A 23,063-nucleotide genomic window follows, 5' to 3' on the forward strand; every position below is an offset into this window, starting at 1 on the left:
TATAAGTTTTGTCTGAGTTTAATATTATGTCTCCAAAATTCAACCAATTTTCTAGTTAAATATATACAAAATTACTAAAACTAGTCCTTTTTCTATTGGATTCCCATCAAAGCTCAACTTTGTCCCGAAATTCTGAATTTATGGCTGATAATTTTTTTTTTTTTAACTCAAATATTACATCTTTGTTTAAATCTAAATTTCATTAGATTTATGTGAATAATCTAAAAACGAGACTTGACACAATGGTCAAGTACTCCTCTCTGGTGCAGTGACGCATATTCGAATCCCCATCAACTCTCTCTAGTTCTCTAGAAATAGTGTTTAGAATTGGTCAACATCTTTAGCTGCGAGCCGACGGATATGAATTGGAATATGCACAAGCTCGATATCACACCTAACATGGCTTTTGAAGAATTTTGACACAGGCTATCCCATTACCATGTCGACGAACATAATAATATCAAAATGAGCAAAAACTCTAAACGTGATTGAATATCAAACACAATGGCTTGGATAACAGACGGGGACGGAGGAACCGTGTGCACACTCCCTGAAAAACCAAATATTAGTACTATTATGTGTATATATATATTTTATTATTATTATTATTATTTTTTTTATATGTGGATCTTTAGAAATTTCCAAAACCGTGAATTTATTTCTTGTTTATTAGAGATAAAAAGGGAGAAAAAAGAAAAAAAAAAAAAAAAATCAAAAGAAAGGAAAATTTTGGACCTAGTTCCAATTGCCCTAAATTCATATTTTTCATTTATTGGCTCATAAATAATAAGATATCGAAATGACTATTTGAGAAATAAACAAAAGCGGCATGGTGCATGACTGCAAGACACCATTCAACTGCACTAAGTTACCAACCATTATACAAACTATATTGGGTGACAAAGGAACTAACCCAAATTAAAAAAATAAAAGAACAAAAAAAAAAAAAAAAAAAAACAATTGTAAAGAAGTGTTATTGGAGTCTCCATCCAATATTGTGACCAATTATGCACTAAAATTTGACTTTTGTCCCCCGCTAACATAAGAGAAAAGTGTCCACATTAACAATTTATACTTTCGAGTTATCATAAATGTGCAATGCAAATACCTATTATCATATATATTAAAAACACAAGATTTTGAATATAATTTTTTTTATTTTTTATTTTACTAATAGATAAGCCATTCCCATGGCTGACCTCATCTGACGTAAGATAAGCAATTAATTCATTCGGGATGAAATAAGGAGTATCAAACAACATTGTGCCACTGTAAAATTTAGAAAGTAAACTATAATTTGATAACTCAATATAACAATCAATTCTAATAGATTAAGTAATTATTAAATTAAGAGTTTGATAGTACAATTTGTATATAACAAGTGCCGTTGAAAATATGTAAAAATTGTAAATGATATTGATTTTATTTTATTACTGAATGTTTAGGCACCTAAAATTTCAAAAAAAAAAAAATTATAAATAAAAAGATTAGTTTACAAATACTACGTAACATCTATTCGACTTGTCATGACCTGCCCCACTCTTTGTAGATATTGTGTACAGAATGTCTACACATATAAATGTCATCAAATATGGGACATTAATCACCCTCTCTGGGACCCGCTTGACGAACCCTTATAAGCTTGCGTATATATGCTCTCTCATTTTTGGCTGGAGATTGGCTCAATACTTATGGTGTACTTTATGTAAATATTGTTTACTTTGCACATTGACTCGATATCATTTGTCATGACTCGCCATACCTTGTATAAATATTGTCTGCTTTGTACATTCTACTTTCTTACGATTATTTCTCAAAACAATATCTACACAGTTCTGGGATGTCCTCATATATAAGTGTTATCAAATTGTCCCCAAGTAATGAGACGTGTAGGTCACACGACAACTACTCATAGTTGGATTTGTCAATGCATTGGATTTGGATCTAAATCCAAACTGATAACTTGGATATAAATTGAAGGTCTAATCCGACAACCAGTTAACTAAACAAATCGGAGGATATAGATTATAGTCGATTCGATAATATTTGGATCTAATTAATATATTATATAATATTTAAAACACATATTATCTTAGTATTTATATATTATCAAGATGATGTATAATTATTTTCTTTTTTCCTTTCCCTTTCCCTTTTTTTCTTAAACTTAATAACTTTTTCTTAAACAAAGAGTGGATATCTAATTTTTTCTCTTTTTTTCTTCCATATTCTCGGGTTTCACCCCTCTTTCACCTTTCACTTTTAACATTATTTATTTATTTATTTAAAAAATTACACTCTTAACAAATCAGATTATCAATAGCCATTAATAATAAATCAGATCTATCATATTATTGAATCAAATCAATAAACAGTGTTATCGAATTCGAATGGAACGAAGTCTGATCAGATCCTTTCACTGGTCTACTCAAAGCTAGTGGTGCTTCTTGTTGAAGCATTTTGTTTCCTAATGGAACACTGAGATGAGGTGGCACCCACCACGAACTAGGGTTTTTCTAATTTAAATTGGCTGTAGGTATACTCTCCCAATCATAAATGAATTGAGTGATGTAAGCTTTCAAAACAAAGGGGTGGTGGGCAACAGATCACCCCGTGATATCAGACGGTTGTGATTTCTTTAAAAGTTTTCACGTACAGAGGTCACCCACCTTTGAAAGTGACACGTGTTAGTTCAAAGTTTCATCAGTAACCTAATCTTTAATTTCAGGTTATAAAGTGAGTGGGAAACTGGAAACACAAAGTAACACACGATCACGTAGTGGCAACATATGTTACGTCTCTTCATTTTTGAATTATAAAAGAAACCAATTAATCACACTACGTAAATACCTACACCCATCTAACCCTATTTATAGTGCTAGTCCAGATGTAAGTGACACACTCTGTATATATATATCAAGCGGTGGTGTGTGGTGGCCGGAGAAGTGATCAATGGCGGGAATTGTGGTGGTTTTTGACTTTGACAAGACGATCATTGACTGCGATAGCGATAATTGGATCGTGGACGAATTGGGTCTTAGTCAGTCATTCAAACAACTTCTCCCTACCGTGCCTTTCAACTCTCTCATGGTTAGTTTTCACAAAATCTTTATTTTTTCATTGACATATATATATATATATGTATGGTACGAATTCTAAATATATACATTTGTTACGCATTAAAAAATAAGAGATTACAAGTTATAAGTTCCAACCTTAAATAGAAAAAAAATTCTTTGAAACTCTCCCACCTTTGAGAAAAACTTGTTTGTTCCTGTTGCATCACAACAAACACATCTAAATAGTCCGTTCTTGTTATTATTACACATGCCAAAAATGAACGATTAGATCACTTTCTACATTACACCTTTCAATTTTTTTTTTTTAGAATCTACAATCCGTCTCAAGAAAAGAATAGGTAAAAACAAAATTTGAACCACAACTTCAGTATATTTATATATATGTGTGCATAATTGAGAACATGATAATTTAAAAAACCTATCCCAAATAATTGGGTACAGAATCTGGGGTTGAAAAAATGGGAATAGATTTATTTATATATTACATAAATAGAAAAATTAAAGAAGAGTATTTTATTGTTAGAGTTGAATTGAATTTCGCACTTAATTTAAAAATTTTGATGTCATTATGTATGTGATATTATCAGGACAGGATGATGATGGAGCTTCACTCTAAAGGGAAAACAATTGAGGAGATCGCAGAGTGTTTGAGGAAGGTGCCATTGCCTTCCAACATTGTTTCTGCAATTAAATCAGCCCATTCTTTTGGGTAATTTTCTAAACCATCACATTTATGTGTGTTAATTTACGTATGTGTCCTCCACATGATTTTTTATTTGCATATTTATGGTCACTATAAAACCTTTTTTTTTTTTTTTTTTGGTAAAACAACAAGTATTTTGAAAAAATTGTCCTTAATAGGCCACTGTTGAGCATGTAACTTTTGAATTTGGTAATTATCAATTTTTTTGAAAATTTATGGTCACTATTTTATAATTTTTCCTAAAATTGATGCATCGAACGCAGGTGTGATTTGAGGATACTAAGTGATGCAAATGTGTTCTTTATTGAGACAATTTTGGAACATCATGGGCTGCTGGATTGCTTCTCAGAGATCAACACAAATCCAAGCTTGGTTGATGAAGGCGGCCGCCTCAGGATCTTTCCATATTACGACTTCAAGGCATCTTGTCACGGTTGCAAAATCTGCCCTCCAAACATGTGCAAGGTTACTCCTTTAATTGCTAAACCAATTTTAATTACTCAATAGATAAAAACACCTGTTCTTAAATTACTTTAAGATAGTGATTTGAAGTCCAAAAGTCAAATAACTCCAACTAGATTTATATAAGTATATATGATGTCATTAATATTCCTGACGTCATGATGACATCAGCTTTTACTAAACAAAACAAGTTAAAGATTGATAATGATTTAGAATCAAAAAGTCGAACAAACTCCGACTGATTTATGTGAGTAGGTGTGATGTCATTAATATTCGTAACATGATGATGACCTTGACGTCATAATTGTCCGACCATCATACTTCCAATCATTAATCTTTCAGTAATTCAATCAATTCTAGATCATTAATTATTCAAAGAGAATGCAGGAAATGGTATAGAATAGTTTTACCCAAGGCAATATTTACTAACATAGGTGTCTATGTTTTCATGTCAAATGCAAACGACTCAATAAGCCATTGCAGCAACTAAATTGGCTCTGTTGGTGAAGGGACTGAGTTGATTGGGGTGTATCTTAGGTTTTGAATTCACAATGTTTGAATCTTGAATATTGGAAGAAAAATAATTATATTGTCAAATTTGAAGAAGTGAATGGTTGCTTAATCTGGTAAAAAAGTGAACTAATAAGGATTATGGAGATATACGCATGTGTGCAGTAAGAGTCGCTATTGTGTTCTTATTTTTATTTTCGATTTTTCGGTAAATGAGAGTTGCTATAGTTGCTTGGCTGAAAAATGGTACTTCTGTCACAGGGTCTGGTGATGGAGAAGATTCGATCTTCGCTACCTGCTAGAGGGACGAAACGTTTCATCTATCTCGGAGATGGAGGTGCTGATTTTTGCGCGGGTTTGAAGCTTGAAGAAAAAGATTATCTGATGCCAAGGAAGAACTTCCCACTGTGGGAGATCATTAGAAGCAAACCAGAGCTTGTGAAGGCAGAGGTTCAGGAATGGTGCGACGGAGCGGAGTTCCAGAGGACCTTACTCCATCTTATCAACAAAATCTCCATCGAAGAGAATTGCAGAGTGGAGTCTGATCAATTGGTTGCGACGGATTGTAAGTCGCATACAAGTTCTGTACCTACACTTGAGCACTTCCAGAGTGCTCTTCCAGTTCCTTACTAGTTGAACAAAACTTGATGAACATTGTAGGATACTATTGTGTTATTTGCTACTACTCATTTTGTGATCAATAGGTCATGTAATTCTCTATCTTGTGATTAGATTGAAGAATGGACAGTTCCGTGGTCCTGGCTTGGCTTGATTAAATGCACATTTACATTGTAAGGCCCCGTTTGGCATGCGTTTTGTTTCTGCTGTTTTTGTTTTGGGCTGCTCCATCGTTGATTTTGGCAACGAAAGCATGTTTGGTGCTGCCTTATTTTGTTTTACACAGTGCTAAAACAGTGGCTCAAAACCAAAACACCAAAAAATTGTTTTTTCTTGTTTTGATAATTGTTCATGGGCCAAAACCATAAAAGTTGTTTTTTCTTATTTTTGTTTTCGACATTTTCACAGCAAAACATCGTTTCCAAACGTGCTTCCGATTTTTTTCCAAAATACTCTTACAGAATAGTCTTACAGCAAAAACACTGATTTGAGAAAGACTTCTTTTAATTTCAGTTCTCTCATAGAAAGGGAGGGTTATTTGGTTGGAGCACTTGTTCTGCAAGTGATAGAACTTACTAGATGTTTTTAACTTTGTGGCTTGAGTGGTGATTAGATACATGACTCTTTCAACCATAAACAATGGCCGAATCATTGTCATTTTTCTCCTTTTTTACCCTCTAATTGATATGAAATAGTGCGAAGAAAAAATGAGAAATTCAAAATATAAAAATTGATTAGAACTGTACCCATGTTAATTCAGACAAGTGAGAGTAGAGAAAAAAATGGCTACTCATACTATATATTCAGCAGACACTATTGTCCATTCTAATGAGAGACAATTTAATGTCATTCCAGCCATTCCAGAGAGACGTAAATGGATCCTTGAAAGAGTTAATTACACGCAACCATCTGAAATTAGACTTAATTACACACGAGGGTTAAAAATGTCTCTAATATCAACAACCTTAAAGTTTGGAATGTGTAATCAACAAGCACCTCGCATTAACTTACGGAATATTCATGTATTGACTGGACTGCCTTTATTCTAGTGTAAAAATGCCACATTAGCCTTGAATTAGCTTGAATGTATGAAAGATCACCCCTTTGTATCTATGCCCCTTGCCTTCTGTTTCTTTATGGCGTGCCCTAAAATAAAGACAATTTAGACTAACAAAGCAAAGCAAATATACCCATTTTGTGTGTGTGTGTGTGTGAGAGAGAGAGCCAATTGTAAATTCATGCTAAGGAAAGGAAAATCGTCAAATTAAAAAAAAATAACGCAGTCTCAAATTGTAGAAAAAGGGCAATGAGACTGTTAAGGGTTGAATTCAAGGAGAGACTTAATATTTCTATCTATTACCCAAATCATTCACCAAAACCGAACATTAGAATGTTGAAACATAAATCATCATAATAATACCGTTTCTTAGAGTTAAACCAATAGATAGTAAATGCACACCACTCCCAGCCTTAATTAAAAAAAACACAGTTTCTTAGTGCTGAACTACTAGTAAGTAAATGCATAACTCCTATCATCCTTTCATATAAACATTCATCCAAGAGCAATATACTGTCTTCAGTGAAGTGCAGATTCCAAGGCAGGCCTATCATCCTGTTTCATCCTTTCACTGAAGGGCAGATTTCTTCCTGTTTCATCAAACAACATGGAACAGACCTTCTGACAACAAATGTATAGCAAGTTGTCAGGAGGCTGGGGCATAATTAGTTTTAATACGATTGCTGTTTTACTAAAATATTTAAATTGATAAAAACGATTGTGAATCAGAATAAGTGAAGTCAGAAATGGGTGGAGTTACTACATCTACAAAAAAGAGTGGTGTGATTAGAGCTCACAATCTGTCATTTTTGGAATTATTCTTCCTTTTGAATATGGTAGGAATTTAGATGGAATCATGATGCTTATTTCAGAGAGTGAGCTCAAAAGTAGAAAATTGAGAAACTGAATACTATTTATAGTCACTTCCACTTCTCTAGATTCTTGTATTCTTTCCATATAATTTGTGATTCATCTTTTTCAAGATTTGAAGATTTTTAGTACAAATCGAGAAATATGTTGGATATTTTTGCAAAATCTTCAACTTTTCTCAATTCTTCACTCTTTTGAAGTTCTCTAAATAAATACTAAATAGTCTCGAAAGCCAGGGTTAAAATCTATTTTGAAATACTATTCATACCACCATGGCTAGTGGCCCACCATAAATTAAAAAGAAATAAAGCTAAAGTTTGACCTTCTGTTAAAAAATAATTTAAGAACAACGTTTAATTTTTAGAGTTCATTTAACTTTCTAGTTTCTACTTAATTAAAATGTTGGTATCATTATATATATGTGACATTATTAAGACAGGATGATGATGGAGTTCAACTCTAAAGGGAAAACGAATTGAAGATATTGCAGTGTGTTTGAGGAACCATTTCAAAAATCATTTGAATGAATGATACTGTATTGATGAACACATACAAGTTTCCAGGTACTAGACTGTCTGGACCAATCACCTTTGCAGTGATTGTTGGAGGCCAAACACCATTTGAATTGCTCCTCCTTCAAGATTCAACTCCACACCCAAAGATTTTTCCATCCTATAAGCCCTTCAAGGTTATACGTATAACTACTTTATATTTTTAAGAAATACGTTATTTATAAAATAAAAATAAAATAAAATAAAATAAGTTTCAGTATCATCAATTACATCAATTATGAATTCAAACTATTCACCTAACATTGACACTTGCTATTTTAAAATTTTAAAATAATGTGATACTTCCTCCTCGGTGCTAAAAAACGTATCCATTTTTTTATTTTGAGATATTAAAAAAAAAAAGAAAAAAAAAGGTCTCATTTCAAAATTGGTTATATTATTTTTTATAACATTTTCAAACTATCATTTTAACTAAACAATTACACTAATTATGGAATACTATTTTGTCTTTTAATAATAACGTATTTGAAATTTCACTCATATCAATACAATAAAAAACCTATTAAAACACCACTCGCATAAAAATTGGGGCTTGGTTTGTAATTCTGGGAATAATTTTTTATTTTCAAAAAACAAAAAATTGTTCAAAAAATTCTATTTGTTTCAGTTTTCTGAAAACTCAGTTATAAAAAGGTCTGTTTTTAGATAAACAGAGTTACAAATCAAACAGACCATTGAATTCCTATTTTGGGAGAGTAAAATTTTGGTTAAAAAAATAAAATGACAAAGGCATATGACTTTTCGAGTTATTCAAAAATGTTTCCAACAAATGCTAAACATGATTAAATTGTTAAACAAAAATAATAATTTTATAATAAAAATTTAATTTTAATTATAAAATAGTATAAATGGAACAGAGATTTAAAACTTATGTGAAAAACTTCAAGAAGTGCCTTTTATAGGACAATTCTTGTTTAAACTCTTAAATTTTAATTTTGAAATGTAAAAATGTACTACCTCCATTAGTTGTCCTCTTTAAAAATTTTGACAAGTAACCAATGTAAACATCTAATATAAGATACAGCTATTATATAAATATATAAAAGGAATATGACTAAAAATGATCTGACTCAAAATAAAAAGTGGTAGTGAATCAAAATTTTTGAATTGAACTACTAATATGGTACGGAGGGAGTATTACTAAATTATAATTTTCTTTTCAGATTTTAACACTGAATTTGGACTTTTCAAAAAATAAATAAATAAAACATTAGAATAGTTCACGTTAATGCAACCCCCATTTGTGAAACTAAAAATTGATGTCACTCAAATTCTAATTACGTGAATAAAATTCTAGGCTTGACATGGAAACCACTTCTCTTCCCCACTTCTATTCTCCTCTCCACTTCTGTTCATATCCTTCCTTCCAAACACAGCCCAATGCTCCTTCATCAATCATCCCTCTTTAAAACCCTCCCTTGCCAGAACCCCACACAATTTGTATTTATCTGAACCTCAAAAATGGCCGTCTCATTCTAATTTTACCCTCCACATACCTCAAAACCCCACTCTCCACCGTCCTCTCCACATCTCAAACGTCCTCTGCAACCCCAAACCCACCACCACCACCACCACCACCACCACCACCACCGTCGTAAACCCCAAAACCTCTATTTCTCGATTCTCGAAGACAAACTCAGATTGGGTTCTAATGTACTCGTCAAAGTCCTCCAAATCGTGACAATGCATTGCTCGACTGAGTCCTCATTGTTCCGTTGTCGGGCAAGTCCAGAGAGGAGTGATCGGCAGACGAAACGCCAATTGTAGGTAATTTATTTTTAGTTGATAAAAAGTTTTTACTCGAGAAACTGATTTGAACCAAATCCCACATTGGTTTAACATAATATGATTTTTTAATTAATATTATGCAGTATTACCTTCCAGTATTGCCGAGCCCAGTAGCGTGGGCTTGTAACCAATGCGGGGCATTAAAGTGGTTTTCTATTTGATCATTTCATATCCACTTAACTTTGTAAGTTTTCGTGTTGTCTCTGTTTCTTTTGATAGTATTGATTACTTTTTTAAATCTCTCCTTAAATTAACTAAAAAAAATTTATATTCTGTTAAAATAAGAGCTTTAAGGAACACAATTTTGGTAAAACAGTGATGTTTTTTAGACGAACATTATTATCCCGTTCGTAGTTCATATTAGATGCTCGGGAGAAAGAAACAGAAAAAAATTGGAGTATCAGATTGTGTGAGATTTTATTATGCACAGTAGGATTGTAGTTATTATGAGCAACTATTTTACTTGTCCATATTATTGTCTATTTTATTTTGTTACTATTCATTAGGTTGTATTACATCCTTATAAATAAATCCAAGAGTGGGAGCTATAAAAATATGAACCTAGAGCCTGGTGTGACATTAGAAGCATGATATCCCATTCTTACCACATATCTCTTATATCTCATGTTTGTTAAGGCGACCGTTTAAAGAAACTTACACAAATATTTCTTTTAAAGAAGTGATTTCTCCTCCCTTCTTCTGTCTTTGTTTCTCTGTCAAAGGTATAGACACTGAAACTGAAAGTGATTTTCAACAGCCTCCTTTCTCTCCATATTAATTGCTGTCTTGTTATATATTGGCAACAACCTCCATCTTCATTCCAATTTCACTTTTTATAGTATCATAACTGATTCAATTGGCGGGTCATATCTAGGTCTATGCAATAGACCCCTTACTAGTGCATAAGGTTTGATGCAATCCATCCTTCAATTATTGTACCTCCTCATCTGGTTAAATAAAAACCTTTTGGATGTCCAATCCATACTGATATTGCTGAAAATAGGTATTGAAGTATTGTTACTCCTCGTAAGTGTGATCATACGTGGATTTCTTCAACAGAGTTTGAGGAGTCGGGCAATGTAGTTCCTTTGGTTGATTATAGTGTCTTGAAAAAATGAAAAATGGGAAATCAGAAGAGCTAATACAAACATAAGAATCTAATGTTAAAATTAGGTATCTGAAAAAATGAAGTTAGGCAAGTCACTGGTGATTAGTCTTCTGAGTTGACAAAGTTCTTTTCTTCCTTGTTTGTGACTCTGTGTGTTCCCGTGTTTATGCTGCAAACTTATGGAATGCTCTGTTTGTGCATGCGCGTGTGCTGCAAATTTATGGTATGTTGTGTTATCTGCAAATATGTAGGATGGAGTGTGTTTTACAAATTTATGGGATGGCATTGTTTATCCTATCCAAAGTCTCAACCAAAAATTACTCCATTTTAGAGTACATCACGGATTTTCGGAAACCATATTTTTTGGGCATTTTGATTATCATATCTGATATTTACATTTCAATTCTTCCATCGGACTGGTATATACCAATGACAACATATTGTGGACATGTTGATTCATTTATCTGGTTTTCTGATTTTTAATTTTCCAAAAGTTCTCTTGAATTATTCCGTGTTGCTTTATTTCTTAAACTCTGGCTGAGCTTTTTTATTTTTCCATCCAATTTTAATCTTCTTGGAATGTCTGTGAACCATGTATGTCTGAATATGATTATAACATTGTTGTATACATTACTAAAATATGCAGTAATCTGCATGTTAATGAATTAGCACATGAAACATTTTGCTTCTGAACCTTGATATAGTACTTTTCAATAATACCTAATTCAGGGTAACTGACTACATGTTGGCTAGTTAAGTTTTGACTGATCACTAGTTCAAATATTGACAGTGATGAGATTTTGTTATTATGTTCTCAATGCAATTTATTAATAAATCTACAACAAAGTATCATCTAATAATACAGCTACTTGAAGTTTGAATGAACAGAACAAGAAGTGTCTTTATCTCTACTGTTAATGGTATACTTGGTGTGTATTTTATGTGCAACTATTTTAACTGACATAACTGAACGCTTCCATTGAACACTAAACTATTGCTCCTCATAGTGGCAAAGAATGATAAAACAAGTCTAGTCTAAACTTCACATGTTATGTGATTAAGGGTCTTGTATCTCCATCGCTCTTTCTCCACAATGTCTGCATCCAGAAAGCAAGAAACAAATGCCCAGATCCTGTAGGTGTCCTCAAAGTTTGTCAAGAACCCCAGTGAAGCTTTAACTACTGATATCCCTAAATGATAATTCTCTTTCTTCTTATTTCCCACTGAGCCTTCTTCTTCAGTACTGCTTTTTCTCTCTAATATCCTCTCCCTCTTGTCTTCGTACTTGTCTGAGAACCAAATATGGTGCAAATATCCATAGCTGAGAGAGATGTTATTCTATCAGCCAACTTCAGTAATATATATATATATATATATATCAATGTATTGCTTTTTAAAAATTATTTACTAGTTTTAATCAAATTGATATGCTTTTTGGAACAATTTTTTAATCACATCTTGTAGTTTGCTGCATGTGTAATTAAAGGTCTTTCATCTACTTCATAACAAGAATAGGGTTGTTTGAATTATCTTCCAATAGATCACCACGGATTTCCTTTGATTTTGATTGAGATCTTAGAACTAATAGTATCAAAACACTTCCTATTCTTCCTGATAATGTCTAATCTAGATATTCTGTGGACTTCTATTTTTTTTTCCTAGTTGGTACTCACACACACATGCCTCCACCGAGGCTCGAACCCCTAACCTCTCTTTGAGAAGTAGGGGCTTAGTACCGCTAAGCCACTGACCTGTTGGTGACTTCTATTTGATCACTTCATATCAGCTTTCATTGATGAGGTTGTAATTGTATATTCAAATGTTATCTAATAGTCATGAAACATGTTATTCAAATTAAGATTGTAACTTTTGGTGTGTTCTCTGTTTCTTTTGGTAGTATTGATTACTTTATTAATTCTCTTCTTAAATCAAATAAAATGTTAAATTCTATTAAAATAAGGGCTTGAAGGAACACAATTTAGATAAAACAGTTCTGTTTTAGAAGAATATTATATCATGCTCATCACTGACGGATCCAGAAATTGTTTGAGGGGGGCGACCTTGAACAACCATAAGATAAAAAAATTTCAACTACCATAATAAACAAGAAGATCACTTCTGAATAATCTTTCATAAATAAATGCTTTAGAGGAAAAAAAAAAATGATTTTATTGTTTTATATGATTTATAAATTGCAGAATTCATATTACAATTATATAATATTTGGTTCTTGAAATGAAAAATTGTTGTTGCATGCATAATATTTATATATAAAAAATATTGATCTTATTGTCATGTCCTCATCATGAAAATCAAGATTTTATGTCGGCATATTTGCGTTATATTGTCTCCGTCCATGCTACTATTAGGCACTTTAATAAGGAGCATATTAAATTGATGTAGATTATTAACCATGTGATAGTTTTTGACAAATGTTACAAGATATCGCTGGTTTGTTCAATTGGTATATTGAATTGTTAAAAATTAATCCTACATCAATTATAGTTGCCTCTGTATTCTCTGATTAATTTTGGTATAACTATAGTTTTGTCACAGACTCAAAAATCAAATATTTAATATGAGGTTTTAGGATGCCGTAGAAGTTTTTTCTTTATTGAATTTAGGTTCCCTTTACTGTCAAACAATCATAGTGAAGAACACTGGGAATTCACTGAACATAAAACGAGCAGAAACTATATTTTGCAGGGGAAAGGAGCTGAGCATAAGCTAGACTTTTTTCATCTTGGAGGCAGGAACTAGATGAGCATAAAAGGAATTGCTCATTGAGTTACTAGACTTTTGGAGATGCTATTCCTCCTCAAAGGTGCTGGACAAGTTGACCAGGAGTAATGCGATAATAAGTACTGGTATTGGGCAGCATAGAATGTGGATGGCACAGTTTAACAAGTATAATAGGTCAATTGGGATTAATGGGTTTTGGGTTGCCTGCTGGAGCTGCTGTTACAAGGTCGGTTGTGGACATTGATGGCGATGGAATTTTTATCATGAATGTCCAGGAGGAGTTGACAGTTTGGCTGGAGAATCTTCCCAATTAGATCACATTACGGGATGATTCGCATTTGGGGTAATGGTTGTCCGATGGGAGTATCAGTTCTATAAGGCTAATAGGCCCACACATATCTAGGTAAACCATCAAATGAGAAAAATTCCCAGATGTATTAAAGTTTGCAGAAGCTTACGAGACACCTGCTACCCTTGTGATGAAGAAAGGAGATCTCAGGACTGCAAGTTTGGAAATGTTGGATACACCTGGGCCATACTTATGTGATGTTGTCATACCTCGTCAAGAGCATGTCCTCACTATGATCCCCAGTGATGGATCCTTCAAAGTCAAAGATGTGATTACTAAGGAGATCAATATATTGACGAGCAAATCTTGGCTCAAACTCAACGATTCTAAACTTGCCAAAAAAAGGTTTTCCTGTGCTTTCTAAGTTATTATTTGCAATGTCATTGTTTATGGATTAGATGAATAATATTGTTATTGTATGGTAAAATAGTTGTGTCTATACCATCTAACAGCTGATTCATGTATTAATTTTTATCTTACTATGCAATTTTTTATGGTGTGTTTTGTTTTGCATGTAATTTATTTCAGTTATGATTATTGTTCCTATTTGTGTCAGTAATGTAGCTTCCAAGTAATAGAAATGAAAATGAAAATTTTGATCAGGATGGATTACTGGTGGTAGTCCTCCTAAGATGCTTGTGTTACTTTAATAAATTGTAGTATTTATAACCCTTTTGCCATGGCTTGGACTAATGAGGTTTTAATATGATATAAAAAGGTGCCTGATCCCCAAATAAAATGTAGGAAATGGTCTAGAATAGCTTTTAATAATGTGTGCAATTTATAGAGAAATAAAAGAAAATTTGACTAAGGCAATATTTTCTAACATGTCTGTCTATGGTTGAAATTGGTAGAAATGTGAAGTAATTAGGATTATAGAGATATAACAACTTCTGGAGTCATACCAAGTGCTGTGCAGTAAGAGTTGCTCAAAGTTGTTTGGCTGAAAAATGGTATTTCTCTTGCAGGTTGTCGTGTTGGAAAAGATTTGATCTTCGCTACCTACTAGAGGAACGAAACGTTTCATCTATCTCGGAGATGGAAGTGCTGATTTTTGCGTGGGTTTGACGCTTGAAGAATTATCTGATGCGAAGGAAGAACTTTCCGTTGTGGGAGATCATTAGCAGCAACCCAGAGCTTGTCAAGGCAGAGATTCGTGAATGGTGTGACGGAGAGGAGTTCCGGAGTACCTTACTCCATCTTATTGACAAAATCTCCATTGAAGAGAATTGGAGAGGTGAATTTGTAAGTTGCATACAAATTCTGTACCTACACATGAACCCTTCCAAAATGCTATACCAGTTTGTGGAGGGAAAAAGCCCCACCAGTCATAACACATCACGTGGCGGTGAAAAGCAGCCCACAACCAAATTAAGATAACTAGAAGCTCACAATCAGTGGAAGGCCCAACAGAGGAGGCCTTATGCATGTACCAGTTCAGCTCAATTAAAATGAAAGAAGTTTTACTTTACACAAGGGCTGAATGGGCGGCCCAGTCTTAACAAGGCCCAAATTCCATAACGCTTGCCATAATGATGTATGCATGATCAGTAGGCATAATTACTCACGTTTGGGAATAAAAGCCAAGAAACGGCTCCATGTAAATCTCTGAGAAAAAACTTATAAATAGAGCCTGAATGAGAATGAAGAGGCATCGAATTCCCAATACTACTACATTCTTAAAGAGCTATTCGTCCCCTTCTTGATTGTTCTGTGTGTTTTTTATAATTTATCTCTTCAGGTGTTCGGGTGTGAGAAATTGCACCTACACTTTGGCGCCGTCTGTGGGATTTCGATACAAGAAGTCCGTTCTCTATCTCTTGCTTGCGACATCACTCCGGAATGGCAACCGGACAGGACGCCATTCAACCGCAGCAACAGGAGACCATGCAGAAAATACGTGAAGAAATGCAAGTGCAACTTAACGTCCTTCGACAAGCCAATGAAGCCAGTGCTGAGCAAATCAATATGCTAAGGCAAGCTCAGGAAGCCAGTGCGGTGCAAATCAACACTCTACATAGGGAAAAGGAAAGACTTCGAGGCAACGCTAGGCGGAACGATTTGCCGATCGACCCTCGGCCCAAGTGTCAGAACGAAGATCCCCCCATGGAGCCGGGCACTGATAATCCACCTCACCAGCAGAAGGCTCCACTCCAACAGTTCAATGGAACGCTGGAGGACGCCAACGATGCCATAAATCAATCCCGCACCCTAGGGAACTCCAATGTTGGGGGACCTCGAGCCACCAAAGTCTATCCATCAGATGACATAGACTCAGGTAGAAAAGAAGTGTGGACCCCAGCAACCGATCCACCGTCTTCGGGGAATGACTTTATCACCAGGGTCTGGAAAGAAATAGACGAGCGAATCAAAGGGCTGAAAGCCCAAACGCCCGAAGACATGGCAAGAGAATTCACTGCGTCAATAGTGAAGACCCCTTTCACAGATGAGATAGAACGGGTCGCAAGACCCAAGAAATTCACAATGCCAAAATTCATTAAATTCAATGGGACTGGAGACCCACTCCAACACCTGAACCACTACACTCTGGAAATGACACTGGAGGCGCACAACGATCTATTCATGTGCAAAATATTTCCATCCAGTCTGACGAGGGTGGCCCTTGAGTGGTTCAAGAATTGCCCATGCAAGTCAATTCCAAACTTCGAATCACTGTGCGTTGCGTTCCAGTATTGTGGAAACAAGAAGCAGAAAAAAAGCATTGCCAGTCTCTTCACGATTCGACAGATGAAGGGAGATGGCCTACAGACCTTCCTCACCCGATTCAACATGGAATCTTCGGGCATTTCAGATTGTAATCAAGACACAGCCATAGAAGCATTCAAGATAGCTATGGTGCAAGGATCACGTTTCCACTCTTCTCTGGTGAAGAAAACCCCAACTAACATGTTAGAGTTGAACTTGTGGGCACAAAACTACATCAAACTCGAAGAAAACAAAGTAACTAGACAGCAGAGAGCGACTATGGTTACAGTGGAAAACTGACCGAAGGAACAGCTGAGCACCTCGAGGGTCCATCGGGAATCCCGGGCCATCGAGGGACGAGCCCCTGAGAAGAAGTCCCGAACGGCCAAAAGAGTCACACCTCTCAAAGTAACGCTGGCCAGACTGTATTAAGAAACTAAGGCAAGAAACATCTTCCAGATCTCACCACCAATCAGACAGCCAATGGAGCAGAGAGACCAAAGTAAGCACTGTGCATTCCACAGTGATTTTGGCCACCTAACCAATGATTGCAGGAGCTTGAGAAGACAAGTGGAGGTGTTAATAGCCAAGGGCGAATTGACTGATTACTTGATTACCCCGGGATAACAAAGGCAGCAAGATCGAACCCGGGCAATTCCAAAGGCCACGGTAGAAAACCATCATGTCTGAGTAATCAACACAATTCACGGCCGTCCAGAGGAGGATGAGCAATCGGGAAATTCCTACAGGATCCAGCTTAAATAAGCCCATAAGCTGCAGAGGATTGGTGAAATTAACGCTGTTGACTGCAAACCCAATCTTGCACAAGTTTCTTTTCATAAAGGAGATCTCAGAAGGGTTCAACACTCGCACGAAGACCCATTAATAGTTAGCCTACTAGTGGCTAATTGCCTGGTCAGACGAGTACTGATTGATCCCGGCAGTAGTGCCAATATCATAACAAAGTGGACGTTCGATCAGTTAAAATTGGCCACAGATCAGATTCACCCCACTAGAAGCCCTTTGGTAGGATTCGATGGAAGAAGAGTGGAACCCACAGGTGTAATTGCACTATCAGTCAGTGCAGCCAAAAGATCTTTGAAAGAGAACTTCGTGATTGTGGATATTCATCCTACCTACAATTTGCTAATGGACCGAGGATGGATCCACCGCATAGAAGGAGTCCCATCAACCCTGCACCAAGTCATGAGATGCGTGAGCCTGAACGGTCAGGAGGTCATCGATATCTGGGGGGACCAAGTAACAACAAAGGAGTGTTACCACACAACGATTTATCCCTCTGATAAGGGTAAGAAATTGCTGAAATTGTAATTACTGAGCTTTTCCTCTCCCGAAGAGAGGAAGGAACTGGAAGAAGAGCATCTTACCGAGGAACCCCTAGAAGCCGTGCAGTTAGTCGCAGGGGACGAGCACAAATTGACCTATATAGGAACTTTCCAGTCAGTTCAGGAAAAGGAGGAGCTGACATAAATCCTGAGGCGGAACGCCGACATCTTCGCTTGGAATCACTGGGACATGCCGGGAATTGATCCACGAATAACCTGTCATAGCCTAAAAGTGGACCCTAGCCACCATCCGGTGAAACAAAAGCAGAGAAGGTTTGCCCCCAAAAGAAATAAAATCATTGCTGAGGAAGTCAATCGACTTTTAGAAGCAGGATTCATCAGAGAAGTCCAGTACCCCCAATGGTTGTCAAACGTGGTGGTTGTCCAGAAAAAGAATGGCAAATGGAGAGTATGCATTGATTTCACCAACCTAAACAAAGCATGCCCAAAATATAGCTTCCCACTCCCCAAGATCGATCAGATGGTAGACGTTACGACCGGGTATGAAAAACTGACTTTCCTTGATGCTTATTCAGGTTACAACCAGATCCCGATGAATCATTCGGATGAAGAGAAGACTTCTTTCATCACCGAACGTGGTACCTACTGGTACAAAGTGATGCCCTTCGGATTAAAAAATGCAGGGGCAACCTATTAAAGATTGATCAACAAAATGTTCGAAGAGCAGATCGGCCGAACGGTCGAAGCTTACATAGACGATATGGTTGTAAAAAGCAAAGATAAAAAAGATCATCGGCAACACCTGCAGGATGTATTTGATACCCTTAGGAAACATAGAATGATGTTAAACCCAGCAAAGTGTTCTTTCAGAGTGTCCTCGGTCATCTGGTGAACAAGAGGGGAATAGAAGCAAGTCTCACCCAGTTGGCAAAACTGCTACGGAGCCAGGAGCCCCGAACTGTGAAGGAATTCCAAGTCCTTACTGGGAGAATAACAGCTCTTAGCCGCTTTATATCCAGATTATCAAACAAATGTAAACCACTCTTCGACGCAATCAAAGCAAGAAAATGAGATATTTGGGGGGCAGAACAAAGATAAGCTCTCGTGAAACTCAAGGAGTACATGACAAATCCCCCAATTTTATCTGCCCCAGAGCCTGAATAGTCGTTGTACTTCTACCTAGCAGTATTTCAGTCAGCAACCAGCTCAGCCCTAGTAAGAGAAGTGGGAAAAAAGCAACACGTGGTCTTCCACTCCAACAAGGCCATGATTGACGCAGAAAGCCGGTACTCAATGATAGAAAAAATCATCCTTGCTCTAGTTCAGGCCAAAATGAAAATTCGGCACTATTTTGAGGCTTATCGGATAATAGTCCCCACAATACACCCTATCAAAGCAATTCTCAGTAAACTGAATATTTCAGGTCGGATCACCAAGTGGGCAATCAAGTTAAGTTCCTTTGACATTCATTACGAATCACGCACCGCAAAAAAAGGGCAAGTGATTGCAGATTTTCTCTTGGACACTGACCTGGGGGAAGAACAGCAAATCACAGAAGACCCTTGCTGGGAGTTATACGTCGATGGTTCCTCTAGCCAAAACGAAGCTAGAGCAGGGCTGGAGATAAGAACTCCCGAGGGGACCAGAATCCAATAGTCAATCCGACTAGAATTCCTGGCCACAAACAATAAAGCAGAGTATGCGGCGCTGTTGGCAGGGCTCCAATTGGCCAAAGAACTCCAAGTAAAACACCTCAGAGCCTATGGTGATTCGCAGCTCATCACCAGGCAGGTGACAGGATAGTACACCTCCAGAGAGAACAAAATGAATGCATACCGAGAAGAGGTTGAAAAACTGGCAAGTACTTTGATATAGTCAAGTTTCAGCAAATCCCGAGGGAAGAAAATCCGATAGCCGATCACCTGACGAGCACATCATCCATAATAGACGAATCACTAACCAGGGTCGTCCCCATTGATATCCTAGATATGCCAAACATCACAAGGGGAATGCAAGTACTGGTCATCCCATGGGAACCAAGCTGGATAGACCCAATATTAGCTTACCTTGAGAGAGGAGAACTCCCCAACACTAAGGAAGCGGCCTGGCAGCTAAGGATGAAAGTTGCCAAATATTCAGTTGTAGGAGGACAGCTCTTTAGGTGATCGCATTCCGGGCCCTACCTCAAATGTTTGACCCCTATGGAGTCCCGAGAAGTTTTAAAACAAATACACGAAGGGGAATGCGGAAATCATTCTGGGGGCAGGTCACTGGCTCATAAAGCCCTCACTCAAGATTATTTCTGGCCCTACATGGCAAGGGAAGCAGAAGAATACTCTCGCAAATGTGACAAGTGCCAAAGGTATTCCCCCCTTGTCCAACTACCCCCAGAAGAAATACATACCATGAGCAGCCCATGGCCGTTCGCACAATATGGAATGGACGTGGTAGGACCTCTACCAATGGCGGCATCACAAAAAAGATATGCCCTGTTAACCACTGATTATTTTACCAAATGGGCAGAGGCAGAGGCAGAGGCAGAGGTATACGCAAATATGACAAACGTCTAAGTGAAAAAATTCGTTTGGAACAATCTAATATGCAGATTCGGAATCCCAAAGGCCTTCATCATAGATAATGGTCCAAATCTGGATAATTAGTATACTTAGCGTTTCTTCGACAAGTACGAAATCAACCAAAAACTATCAGCTGCATACCATCCCCAAGGCAACGGACAAGCGGAAATAACTAACAAAACAATCTTTGCCTGCTTAAAAAAGAAGCTGGAAGATAGAAAGGAGAAGTGGTTGGACGAATTGCCAAATGTCCTATGAGCATACAGAACCACCCCGAGACGTCCCACTGGCGAAACTCCTTTCTCTTTAGCTTACGATACCGAAGCCGTAATCCCCACCGAAGTGGTAGCGCCCACCATCCAAAGCTTACCTTGGGACCAAAAATCAAATAATCAGCTTCTAGAACACAGTCTAAATCTATTGGAAGAAAAAAGAGAAGCTGCAGCCATCCGGCTAGCAGCCTACCACCAGAAGATAGCAAATAGTTACAACAAAAGAGTCAGAGGGAGAAGCTTCAATCCAGGAGATCTGGTACTCCTAAAATCAGAGAAATATGTCGGTAAATTGGAACCCAACTGGGAAGGACCATACCGAATATCAGACGTGATTGGAAAAGAAGCTTACAGACTTCTACACCTGGATGGCACCGAAATGGCCAAACCAAGAAATATAATGAACCTGAAAAGGTATTTTCAATAAAGGAAGTCGTACAATGTTCTCCAGTACTCTACTTTTTGAATGAATAAAGCTGCTGACAGTTTTTTTCGAAAGTCCCACGTCAGATAAAAATAAAACTTCTGGCTGTTATTTAAGTAAAATAACACGAAAACAAAATAGTGGAGTGAACCTCCTGATGGTAGGCAACCCATAATGGGACCCACCATTAGGGGTCTCCACTTCATATTTTTTAATCTTGTCATAGATGAGACTTCTTCACTTACAAGAAACGATGTCTCACATCGTTTAAAAAATGAGTTTCTAAGCTTTTCTTATAAAATCACTCACCTGCTTATTTGTCAGTGTGTGGGACCCATTGGCAATGGGTTCCCATGTACGACATCGAGATGTCCCATTGTCAGAGGTCTCCACACACTCCCCACGTCTTTTTAACAAAAAGTCATTTTTTGTTCCTAAAACTTGATGTCCCACATTGACAAAAAAGGAAAAGAGTCCTTTATTATTAAAAATATGACTTGTTGGATATACAGTCAGCGGGTGTGGGCCCTGAGTGATGGGATCCATGGGTAGATATGGCCCATTATCGAAGGGCCAGTAATTCAGAGCCTTCCCCGCTCTTCTCTAGGAAAGATCTTTTCAAGATGATACCCCATTCTAAACAAAAAAAATTTATATAGATATATATACATACATATACGCTTTTTGTAAAACAAAATCGCTTGAATTCAGTGTCAGCAGAACAACTCCCTTAGAAAAATAGAAACCTGGTACCCGTTTTAACCACAAAGGCCCAAAGAAAAGGGGTCAACCTACGTCGAGACGATTTAGTCGGGTCGATATATATATATATATATCGAACGGTTCCAAGAGCTGATTGCAAAATAGACAAAGGCCCCAAAAGCCGAACGCCTGATCAGGTTTGATCAGAAAGTTAATCAGGCCCAAAAAGCTGAACTGCCCCAAGAGCCGATCGCAAAACAGGCGAAGGGCCTAAGAGCCGAAGGCCTAATCAGGTCTGATCAGAAAGGTTGATCAGGCCCAAAAAGCCGAACGGCCCCAAGAGCCGATCGCAAAATAAGCGAAGGCCCCAAGAGCCAAACGCCCGATCAGGTTTGATCAGGCCCAAAAAACCGAACGGCCTCCAAGAGCCGATCACGAAATAGGCGAAGACCCCAAGAGCCAAACGCCCGATCAGGTTTGATCAGAAAGTTGATCAGGCCTAAAAAACCGAACAGCCACAAGAACTGATCGTAAAATAGACAAAGGCATCAAAATCAAATCACAAGCAAGAACACAGACAAAAACGATCTTAGAGATTGTTGAAAAGAAACTTCCATGTTTTCTAAAGTGGGGGGTTCCTACAAAAGAGACAGGGCATACCCAACACCTGAAAGCAAGAAAAAAAAAAAAAAAAAAAAAAAAAAAAAAAAAAAAAAAAAAAAAAAAAAGAAGAAGAAGAAGAAGGAGCTACGCAGGAACATTATCAGGCTCTGTTCCACCTTCCGCATTAAATCTCTGTGTAAAAGTATCAACCAACTTTACGCTGGCCAGAGTAGAGAAAGGGGCATCAAACGACAGAGCAGGTAACCCCTGAGAGCATGAAGGATATTTGAGAGGAGGCAGAACCTCACTAGCCACCTCACTCTTCAGCAGAGCAGCAAATTCAGTCTTTCTAGGGCCAGCCGAGGGCTCGGCATACTCACCAGCAATCAAGAGCCCCTGTTCGGTATCATGCTCATCAGCATCACCATAATCTCTCTCCTCAGAAGGAAGCTGCCCCTGAGCAAAACCGAGCCTGAAGCCTTTGGCATAGTGGAGATTCGTAATCTAGGAAAAACGGTTAAACATCTTAAAACCCTCATCCTTGCAGGTTTGAATAAGAGAGTTCGCCTTCCCAAGCTGTAGGTCAAGCTTAGCCGCTTTGTGCTCAAGCTCCT

General features: G+C 37.0%; 1 protein-coding gene and 1 long non-coding RNA gene across 2 annotated transcripts; both read left to right on the forward strand.

Moving 5' to 3' along the window:
• The first annotated feature begins 2,754 nt into the window (after positions 1–2,754).
• Positions 2,755–5,532, forward strand: LOC132303710 (thiamine phosphate phosphatase-like protein). Its single transcript, XM_059801096.1, has 4 exons — positions 2,755–3,090; positions 3,668–3,789; positions 4,047–4,248; positions 5,017–5,532. Exons 1-4 carry the CDS (start codon positions 2,953–2,955, stop codon positions 5,386–5,388), a joined length of 834 nt encoding a protein of 277 aa, XP_059657079.1. The 5' UTR covers positions 2,755–2,952; the 3' UTR covers positions 5,389–5,532.
• A 3,718-nt stretch (positions 5,533–9,250) lies between these two features.
• Positions 9,251–15,527, forward strand: LOC132303712 (uncharacterized). Its single transcript, XR_009481313.1, has 4 exons — positions 9,251–9,639; positions 9,744–9,844; positions 13,475–14,204; positions 14,828–15,527. It is a non-coding gene; the product is annotated as an uncharacterized LOC132303712 (long non-coding RNA).
• The last annotated feature ends 7,536 nt before the right edge of the window (positions 15,528–23,063 follow it).

This window comes from Cornus florida, unplaced genomic scaffold, assembly GCF_030987335.1.
Source record: "Cornus florida cultivar Cherokee Brave unplaced genomic scaffold, ASM3098733v1 CherokeeBrave_3.0.0_Hap2_Chr04, whole genome shotgun sequence".
In the NCBI taxonomy this organism is placed as follows: domain Eukaryota; kingdom Viridiplantae; phylum Streptophyta; class Magnoliopsida; order Cornales; family Cornaceae; genus Cornus; species Cornus florida.

Coding starts and splice junctions, on each gene's coding strand:
- LOC132303710 (XM_059801096.1), top strand. CDS start 2,953: ATGGCGGGAATTGTGGTGGTTTTTGACTTTGACAAGACGATCATTGAC. Junction 3,790..4,046: donor AAATCAGCCCATTCTTTTGG/GTAATTTTCTAA, acceptor CATCGAACGCAG/GTGTGATTTGAGGATACTAA. Junction 4,249..5,016: donor GCCCTCCAAACATGTGCAAG/GTTACTCCTTTA, acceptor CTTCTGTCACAG/GGTCTGGTGATGGAGAAGAT.